Genomic DNA, 9,861 nt, shown 5'->3' on the forward strand with positions numbered 1-9,861 from the left:
ATGTAGTTTGATAATAGTTGTTAGTTACATATTTAAAGAACTTATACAGAACTATTTTGACAAAACAAAGCTGTCAGCAAGTTTGGAACACAGGCAAATAAAACATTGCTATTTCTACATAGTAAAGCTGTCATGTAACAAATTTTTTTGTGTGCGTGTGAATTTTGCCTGCTTAGCTAAGTAATTTATTTTCAGTCAGTGGTTTGATATACAGCTTTTCAATCTACTTATCCATACTATGTGCCTTCTGTTTTCTTTAATATAAGTGGTGTTGCTGCTCTAAATAAGGAAATGCTGCAAGTGCTATTTCACAGGTTAAGTAATATCATATCAGTTTGGGCAGAACTGAGTACTGAGATTGGAGCAATATGTTTTTTGACACTTTGAAACTCACTTTGTGGCATGTTGTTCCTTAGTTAATCTGCCCTAGATTCTTGAAGATGAGAATGAGAAATTCCTGCTTCTGCCAACTGTTGTCTGCCAGTACCAATACTTAACAGTTATCTCTATTTGTAGTTTGCACCGGAGTTTCAAGTTGGGGATGGAATTGGGATGGACTTAAAGCTGTCAAATCAAGTCTTCAACGCCTTAAAGCAGCATGCATACTCTGAGGAACGTCGAAGTGCAAGACTCCATGAAAAGAAGGAACACTCCACTGCAGTATGTTCTTTAAGTCTTTTTATCCTCTTTATCTTACGTAACAGTAAACTGCTGTTTTGGTAATTCCTTGAGAAATATTGGTTTTAGTAAAACAGTTCTTTTTAAACCAGTCTCTAACTCAGCTAAATGAGCTTAGAGGTTGTGTATAGAAATCTTCTAGCAAATACTCTGAAGCATGTGGCTCCAAGCATCTGTCCTCATAGCTAGTCTCAGGAAGATGATTAAATTTTTCCTTAATAATTTAGGAAGTCAGTAGATAGCCTTAATGAATTAATCTAGAACTGTGCCTGTGGTAATTCCTGCTCTGAAGTCTTTCAGACTTGGATGTTTTACTTTACTTTTGCTGATACAAGAATAACATAATATTTGAGATGATTCTTGAAAACACTGTAGAAAGTGCTCTTAAGGAATAATCTGAATCTGGACCATGCAGCAGAGTGTACCCACAGTAAATTAATGGATGGTGTGAATCTAGGAGCTCTGGGGGAGGTAGCTGGCTCACCAGAGGGCCATGCAGCGATTCAGAGGGATCTTGACAAAATGGAGAGGTGGGCAGGCAAAAATCTCCTACAGTTCAGCAAGTCCTGCACTGGGGTGGAACAGTTCCTGGCACAAAAAATGTGCTGGGGGCCACCTAGGTGGAAAGCAGCTGGCAGAAAAGGACTTGGTGGACAGTGAGGTGAATGTGAGCCTCACCTCACCTTGACTGCAGCATGCCCTTGCAGTCAAGAAGGCTGATGGCATCCTGGGCTGCTTTAGGCAAGGTATTGCCAGTAGGTCAAGAGAGGTGATCTATACCCTCTACTCAGCTCTGGAGTACAGGGTCCAGTTCTCAGCTCTACATTACGAGAGAGACATGGGCAGAGTCCAGCAGCGGGCCACTGAGATGATGAAGGGGCAGGAGTATCTTTCCTATGGGGTAAGGCTGGGAGAGCTGGGAGAGTTCAGCCTGGAGAAGAGGCTTGAGAGTGTCTCATCAGATATATAAATACTAGAAGGGAGCGTGCAGAGAGGACGGGGCCAGGCTCTCTTCACTGGTGTCCAGTGCCAGGATGAGAGGCAATGTGTGTAAATGGAACATAAGAGTTTCCATCTGGCACTGGTGCAAGTTGCCCAGAAGCTGTGGAGTCTCCTCCTTGGAGATCTTCAGCAGCTGCCTGAATGCAGTCCTTGTCACTCTGCTCTGAGTGTCCCTGCTTGACCAGGGCTTATGCCGGATGGACCCAGATGTCCCTTTTCCCTGTGCCCCTCAACCAGTCTGAGATTCTATGGTTGTGTGATAACACTGTGTATACTGCATGCAGAATTGATAAAATACTGGGTGCTACACAGCTGACAATGTATCTGAGTATTTTTCTCCCCCACCCTGTCAATGGAGAGAGCACTCTTAATATGCTATTTTTTCCATGCAATTAGGCACCTGTAATATATAAATACTATAAACTCATTGTAAAAGTGAAGGATTATTTTAATAATTCGTATACTTATTTCTCACCTGTAGGAGAAAGCAGTGGATCCTAAAACACGTTTACTTCTGTACAAGATGGTCAGTGGTGGAATGCTGGAGACCATCACAGGCTGCATCAGCACAGGGAAAGAATCTGTTGTTTTTCATGCATATGGAGGAAAGTAAGTATGTTGTTTGTTACCGATAGTAGTCTGAAGTGCCAGAGAGAACCTAAAAAGGAGAAACCACAACATATTTGAACAATCTGTGTTTATCTCATTGCCAGGACTTAAACGTTTAGTTCATATGTATGCAGACAGCAATAAGTTCTGCAAGCCTATAGTGCCTATTTTGAAGTATTAATAAAAAACAAAAACACTTCCACGTTTTTCTCTGGAGATGAGCTAGGGACAAGTCAACTGCAACTTTCTGTGAAGGTCTGTTTCCACTGAGCTACCCTGGACTAGAAAGCCACTGTGATGATCTTGGGCTTCCTGAAGGTTGTCTTTCCATATGCACCACTTTTAACGGCTCAACCTATGCAGTTGAGTGAGAGGTGCTCTCTCTTATTTTTGGGTTACCTAGATGGTTACCTTTAGGATGCTGTTCACTTTGCAATTCGTGCAAGTCTCTGGTTTTTAAAGACTACCATGCTCAAAGAATTGTGCGTTAAAGATTGCAGTGCATAGAAACATCGCTCGTTTAAAGTACATGAAGAAGGAACTAATAAAACCCAAATTCAAATAACCTTTTTAGAGATATCAGGAGTGAGATGATGTTGGGAGTGGGGGAAAGGTTGGTTGGTTAGTTTCTTCTACTTGACCCCTCCTGAACAGTGGTAAGAGTGACCTTTTTGCTTACTGTTATTCAAAGGGCCATGTGTTTTGAGGTGCTTAACAAAACATGGTGACACTACTATTGTTGCTCTAAAACATGGGTCTTTTTTCACTTGTAACGTAATGGAAGTAATTACATCTGTTAACACAGCTACTATTAGCTATGATGCTTAATTAAAACTTTCACAGGCTGGGAGACGGAACCTATTGGATAAGCAACATATGATCAAAGTTCCAAAAATCAAATATTTCCTATTCAAGCTTTACAGCCCTTACAAACTTACCTTGAAGTCATTTTCAAGCTTGATACAGTATCAAATCTTTCCCTCTCGTGTTAAAAATCTCGTTATCTTACATCATTTTTAAAAAGAGAAAACAAAGAACATGAAAAAGCAATAAAGCAACTGTGCATTTTCTTGTAAGGATGTGAACAGTTAATTTTATTGTGTGTTTGACTCTTTCCACGATAAGTGCAACTGAAGATGATAAAGTTATACCTCCAGAATGTGCCATTAAAGTGTTTAAAACAACTCTTAATGAATTCAAAAACCGTGACAAATACATCAAGGATGACTACAGATTCAAAGACCGTTTCAGTAAATTGAATCCACGGAAGATTATTCGCATGTGGGCTGAGAAAGAAATGCATAACTTAACAAGGTAAAAAAAAAAATAATAATAATAATAAAATCAAATTCTTGTTGGTTTCCTACTCTCTGTTTTAGAAAGTTAGATTATGTCTGGGTAGAAGTCTAGATTTGATGTTGGCATAGACTGAATAAGCATCTGGTTTCTTACAGTCTAATGAATTAAAAGCGTCTTCTGGGATTTGGCAGTAGGATTTATAAGCGTGTGAAGTTAACAGCCTCTAGCTGTAAAAATAATTAGTTTTCCATTACCGTTTTTAGGCATGGTTTGGGTAACTCAGACTTTAGAGTCCTAAGTGAAATGTGGGGGGGGGGGAAGTGTATAATCAATTAACAATCCTGTCTGTTTCAAAGACTATTTCTGGATCAAATCTCTCGCATGTGGCTTGGAAATGAACAAGCAGTAACTAGATTGCTGGTTTTTTAATTGTTATGGCTTTGTTTTGTTTTGTTTTGTTGTTTTTTTTTTTTTTCTTAATCAGTATCTATTTGTTTTTATTCACAGAATGCAAAATGCAGGAATTCCTTGTCCACAAGTGGTTATCCTTAAGAAACATGTCTTGGTTATGTCTTTCATTGGCCAGGATCAAGTCCCAGCACCTAAACTAAAGGATGTAAAACTTAATAGTGAAGATATGAAAAAGGCCTACTATCAAGTTGTTAATGTAAGGCAATGGTGATGTGGCTTGTACGTGTACTGAATAACTTAAAGGACAAATCAGCATTTATTTACTTTTCTAGGATGCTTGGATAAATTTCCAACTATGGAGTCCAAAGGCTTATTTTGCTGCTGTTTAATGAGTTACTTAGAATAAATAAGAAATGAAGCACTAGAAAAAATAATCTGAGCAGAGGATGTGCTTTGGAACTTGGTGACAGGGTATTTTATAACACAGAACTTATGAGCTAGTTGTCCTCCTTTTATAGAAGCAGTGTTTGGTTTAGAAAGTTCTTTGTCTTTCTGGGTTTACAAAACACTTAGTTGATAATAATTAATCGTGCTCTGTTAGTAAACCACCCTTTTAAAAAAAAAACAAAAAAAACAACTAGTGTAGAAATCAGAGAATGAATTAGAATATGGCATGTGTTCTTCGTGGTTCAGATACGTACCTTCTAAATGTCTGTTTTCTATTAGTTTCCCATAATCATAAAAGCAAGCAAAAACCATCGGCAGTTTAGTACTGTGAATGATGTGTGTGTCAAATTTTGAGACTGGTAGGGCAACGCAACCCTGTTTTCAATGAGCAGAGTATCAATACTGATTGGGATTCTAAAACTGGGCCTTCTTTTCCCTGTGGGATTGGGCAAGAGTGACAGATACGTTTAGAGAATGTGTTTATCTGTCTAATGTGCTCAGTCTGCTGGCAGAGCTGATGTGAGTTTGCCAGACTGACTTGACAAAGGTCAGTAATAAAAGCTTAATTTGCTGGCATTTCACCAAAACTGCAATTCCTTGTGAAATGTTATTGAAGACTTGTAAGAAATTATATAAATTGTGTGGGTGGGAAACACTTCATTGTGTTACAGTTATGCAACTGTTATTTATTTGGAATTTAGCACACTTTGTTCATTGATGTGGTTCCTTGCAGATGATGCAGCAGTTGTATAAAGAGTGTAATCTGGTCCACGCTGATCTGAGTGAATACAACATGCTTTGGCACGATGGAAAGGTGAGCATATTTTTGATGATGTAGGAAGAAAAGGTTTTGTCTAATATGAAATGTTAAAGCAAAGTGAATTGTTGTCTCTGTTGTTTACAGGTTTGGCTTATTGATGTCAGTCAGTCTGTGGAGCCAACCCATCCTCATGGACTTGAATTTTTGTTCAGAGACTGTAGGAATGTTTCACAGGTAGGAGCTCTTCAGCTGACAATCTTCTGTTACAAAGGATGTCTTTCTAAGATACAACAGCAACAGTGGAATTCAGAATTAATTAAAAATCAATCAGTATAACTCCACGAAATAATTGTGGCTGGATTTGTGTAAGATTACTCTTGCACGATGTCAGTACTGATGGCGTTCTTCTTTGAAAGGCAAAATCTGGGGTAGAATAAAACAGTACTGGTGGATTTGAAACTTCCCTCAGCTGCTACCTGGTCAGCAAAGGCAAAAACATCATTTTGTCTAAAAACTTCTAAAATTATAATTCATGGAGAAAGATAAAAACTTTGTTTTCTCTTAAGTGTTTAATGTGTGCTTTTTATTTTATGCAGTTCTTCCAGAAAGGGGGTGTAGCAGAAGCACTTAATGAGCGTGAACTCTTCAATGCTGTCTCAGGTTTAAATATTACAGCTGAAAATGAAGTGGACTTCCAAGCAGAGGTATAACTTTGTGTTTAACATTTCAATTTGGTTAGCTTGTAGCCATTGCAATACTTAACTTTCCAAGTTTAGTTTGCGTGATTAATGTGAGTATAACTTCAGAAATCATTTTGCACCTCTCTTTTAAATGTTGGTTATTTCCTCCTCATAGAAGCAGTTTTCAGAAACTCTGACAGACTTTTCTACTGTATTCCTGATGATCTGCTCCCAAATATAAAAGGTCCTAGTGCATAATTGCTCTTTTCAGTGCTAAGGGAAATATTTAGTGATCTGTTTGCATTTAAAAGATACTGTTGTTGTTTTGCCTTACAGCTTTCCTTTCTTAGAATAAGCTTTTGTTGAAATGAATAAATTGCTGCTTATTTTTAATACTTTAAATTTAAACTCTCTTTGAAGATTATAGGCTTGCATTTTCAATCTTCAAACCTAACATTAGACATATGAAATCATGTTAATCTAAATATAGACTAGGAATCTATGGTCACATTTCACTTTTAACTGTCAAATTGTGGTTATCGCTCCTCAAGGGATGCATCCTGTTCACAGACAATTATAAGCTGTCAAAAATTCTCCATCTACTGATTAAATTAAGGCTACATAGCAATTCTACTTGAATCTTGATAACATTGCAGGTTTATGCTTGTTCAGGATAAAAACAGGTTGGAGCATTTAACTTGTGGTGCAAGTCCTTAAACTGATGAAGGGAGCAAAACAGTCATGAGAATTTCTTAGACTGTTCCAAGATAAAGTTACTGATTGATTTATTAAGGGGGCTAGGGAGAAATTGCCTTACCAACTTCATTGTGAGCTTTGGTATGTAGGAGTTTGTCATCTCTCTTTACCTATGGCTTTTCTGGGAAAGATTTACTGCTGCTTACGTATCTGTGAAATTGAGCAGTCCATCCTTAAACATAAGCTTTAGACTGGAGTGAATAGAATTACCTCCCACAGAGTACAAGAGGAAGCAATCCAAAAGTTAGCTGAAGGCTAAAATAAGCTAAAGTTACTTTGATTGTTAAAAAAAAAAAAAAAAGCATTAAATGGTGACAGTCTTCTGCTTTCACCACTGACAATGATTATGGTGGATTTGTAATCTTAATATTACTGGGAATTTCTCCATTGTTGCTGGATTGGCTGAGTTACAGCACAGATGATTAGCAGTGGCGAAATAGATGGTTATGTACTTTGTGGAATACAGCTGACGTCTTAGGAATCACCCTGTCTTTCTGCAATTCATGTATTTCAGTTGTTGTATGGTGTGAAGCTGTGAGGAAGTGCTATTCCTTTTATTAACTTCTGAGAACAGATGTTTTGAGCTGTTTCTAAAGCATATTGCACGCATATGAGACAGAACAAATGAAATATTGTATGTACCTGATCAGTCATCTAAATATACACTTCTTATACTATTTAGCAAGATTCTAGAGCAAGCATGGCTTTCTAATTTCAATTGGAGTTTGTTTTTTGGCTCTCTAGATTGAAGCCTTGGAGAAGATGAATGAAGATCACGTGCAGAATCATGGAAAGAAGGTGTCCACATTTTCAACTGATGGAGACCCACCTATATATAATGAATAGCACTGGGTGTGTTGCTGCTTTAAAAACAACAACACAGACTTGCTGCTACTGACATTGTTGGTGCAGTGGTAAATGTCAACTACCAATGTCAAGAGAGTGGTTGACTGGAATTGCCAAAATGGAAAACACAGTGAGCGTATGGTGATGCCTCAGTGTGTTTTTTCTTTTTGTTTGCTTTGTTTTTAACTTGGCCCACGCATCAGGCTGGCACTGGGAGGATGGAATGTCACTACTTCTGGGGATGGTCTGACAGCATCACCAATTGGCTGCTCACACTAGGCTGATATAGCTGAGGTGGTCATATTTTGCATGATTCAGAGCTTTTGTTTTAGTGTTTTTTTTTCTCCCAAAGGTTATACATCATTTAAATCATTTACTTAGAAAGCACACTAGGAGAGTTCTTTTTTTTCTTCCCCTATTGCTACTTGTAAAACAGCTTTAAAATTGTAGATGGAAAAAATGTCGATGAGCATCTCGCCCTACTTCACCCTGGCCAAAACCAAAAGTCAAACTGTGTGCTGTAGTAATTAAACTGTTAATTTAACAAAATAATATCTTTATATACAGAAAAGCCTAGACTTTTCACTTAAAGTACGTGGAATGTGGCTCTGTCTCAGTAAATACAATTAGATATTACAAGAAATGGATCTTAACTAGCAGAGGACTTCTTTGACAGACTAAGAAATCCAAGTTGCTTAACAAAGTAAGTTCAGTTACATTTGGTCTTTTTTTAAAACAAAACAACAACAACAACAAAAGCCACCACAAGTAATTAAAAAACTTGGTACAAATTAAAAAAAGAAAACAAAAAAGCCCTGTATGATCTTGCATTTCCACTGGAAATCTGAATAGAGCACCAAACCTCCTAATTCATCTAGAAGAGAAAGAATCATATACTCTGAAAACTAAATACTGATCAGAATTACTTTTAAATTAAGCTTACTATTTTTAAGTAGAAGATATATCTTTCATGCTTTTATTCTTAATGTCAGTCTTCTATTTTATCAAGTTTTAAGTCTAGCAATGTTTCTCTACAGCACATTTAAAGATGACTTGATCTAGTGGAGTGGTTTGGAATTAAGAATTTCTGATCAACTTTTCAAACTCTGATTGCAGTTCCTGATGCTGCTCTTTATCAAGCAAAATATAATGTTGCTGTGTGACATTCTCCCAGTGTACTGTGGAAGTGAGTTGGGTTTTGTTTTTATTAATTGGAGGAGTGGTGGCAAAGTAAAAACTGAAGATCTTGCAGTGGTATTCTTGTGTGGTTCTTTGTATTGTACTAGCCATCCCTGATCCTCAAAGCTTTGAATTAGACAATCGTCTTGCTTCTATTCCTTGTTTTTGGTAAAGCAGTTTATGACTTGTAGAGTTCATTCCTAATCCCTTAGTCAAAAAGTTGCCCAAAATAGGGACCTCATGGAAAGAACAGAATGGGTACTGACATGGAGTGATACAGTTAACACCTTCAGAAAGTGAATGCTGCTGTTGTCAAGTACAACCCAACCTTTCTCAAAGCATGCAGAGGGTAAGGCATTTTCTTTTTAAAGGAAAAACAGTCGCACCTCATAGCCAGAGGAGAGGTTTAGATAGGATGTGAGGAAGAAGTTTCTTACAGTAAGGGTGGAGTGGCACTGGGACAGGGTGCCCGGAGAGATGGTGGATGCCCCATCCCTGTACACGCTCCAGGTCAGGCTGGATGGGGCTGTGAGCACCCTGATGTAGCTGTAGGTGTCCCTGTTCATTGCAGGGGAGTTGGACTAGATGGCCTTCAAGGATCTCTTCCAACTCAAATGATTCTGATACCAGGTTCATTATAAGTTTTTGTCCTTCTAACATTTCTCAGCAAAACAAATTTTGCAAAGCAGCTGCTACTCCACCGCAGCGTTCTTGTCAAGTAGGGGTGTTGGAGTGCTGTGGATGAAATGCCTGCGAGGAGACAGCAGCAACCGTTGGAATACAAGGGGTCATTTTGAAGCACGGGAAGCTTCTTGTATTGTTCTTAAATAGAAGCCTCCCTTGTTTCTGTCGCTTTAATGTCTTTGTAAAATAGATTTGTGTTGCAGTTACTGTAAGACAAAGCACTTAATGCTGAACTTTGCGGTGCTCTGGAAGAACGCGTCCTCCCCGTTTGCTGTGGGCTTGTAGGCTCCCTCTGCTCTCCCGTCGAGGGTGGGGCCGGGCTGCGAATGGGGAGGCTGAGGGGCGGGGCTCCCCAGTGCTGCACCTCCCGCCGCAGCCTGTGCGCCCTGCGCCTTTAAGGCGGGCCGCTCCTGCGTCACGTGTGGAGGGAGTGTAAACAGGAAGCGGCCGCTGCCGGGAGGTTCGTTGGGCACCGTTGGCGCCGTGAGCCGCTGCCGCCATGAGCCGCGA

General features: G+C 39.0%; 1 protein-coding gene across 1 annotated transcript in view; it reads left to right on the top strand.

Moving 5' to 3' along the window:
* The window catches only part of RIOK3 (RIO kinase 3), a 12,060-nt gene extending 3,315 nt beyond the window's left edge, over positions 1–8,745 (top strand). Inside the window, exons 6-13 of the mRNA XM_010708833.3 lie at positions 517–660; positions 2,162–2,289; positions 3,415–3,603; positions 4,096–4,255; positions 5,180–5,260; positions 5,351–5,440; positions 5,803–5,910; positions 7,387–8,745. Coding sequence (XP_010707135.1) covers positions 517–660; positions 2,162–2,289; positions 3,415–3,603; positions 4,096–4,255; positions 5,180–5,260; positions 5,351–5,440; positions 5,803–5,910; positions 7,387–7,488 — 1,002 coding nt within the window. The 3' untranslated portion in view covers positions 7,489–8,745. The remainder of the gene's footprint in view (positions 1–516; positions 661–2,161; positions 2,290–3,414; positions 3,604–4,095; positions 4,256–5,179; positions 5,261–5,350; positions 5,441–5,802; positions 5,911–7,386) is intronic.
* The last annotated feature ends 1,116 nt before the right edge of the window (positions 8,746–9,861 follow it).

The sequence above is a fragment of the Meleagris gallopavo genome, chromosome 3, assembly GCF_000146605.3.
Source record: "Meleagris gallopavo isolate NT-WF06-2002-E0010 breed Aviagen turkey brand Nicholas breeding stock chromosome 3, Turkey_5.1, whole genome shotgun sequence".
In the NCBI taxonomy this organism is placed as follows: Eukaryota; Metazoa; Chordata; class Aves; order Galliformes; family Phasianidae; genus Meleagris; species Meleagris gallopavo.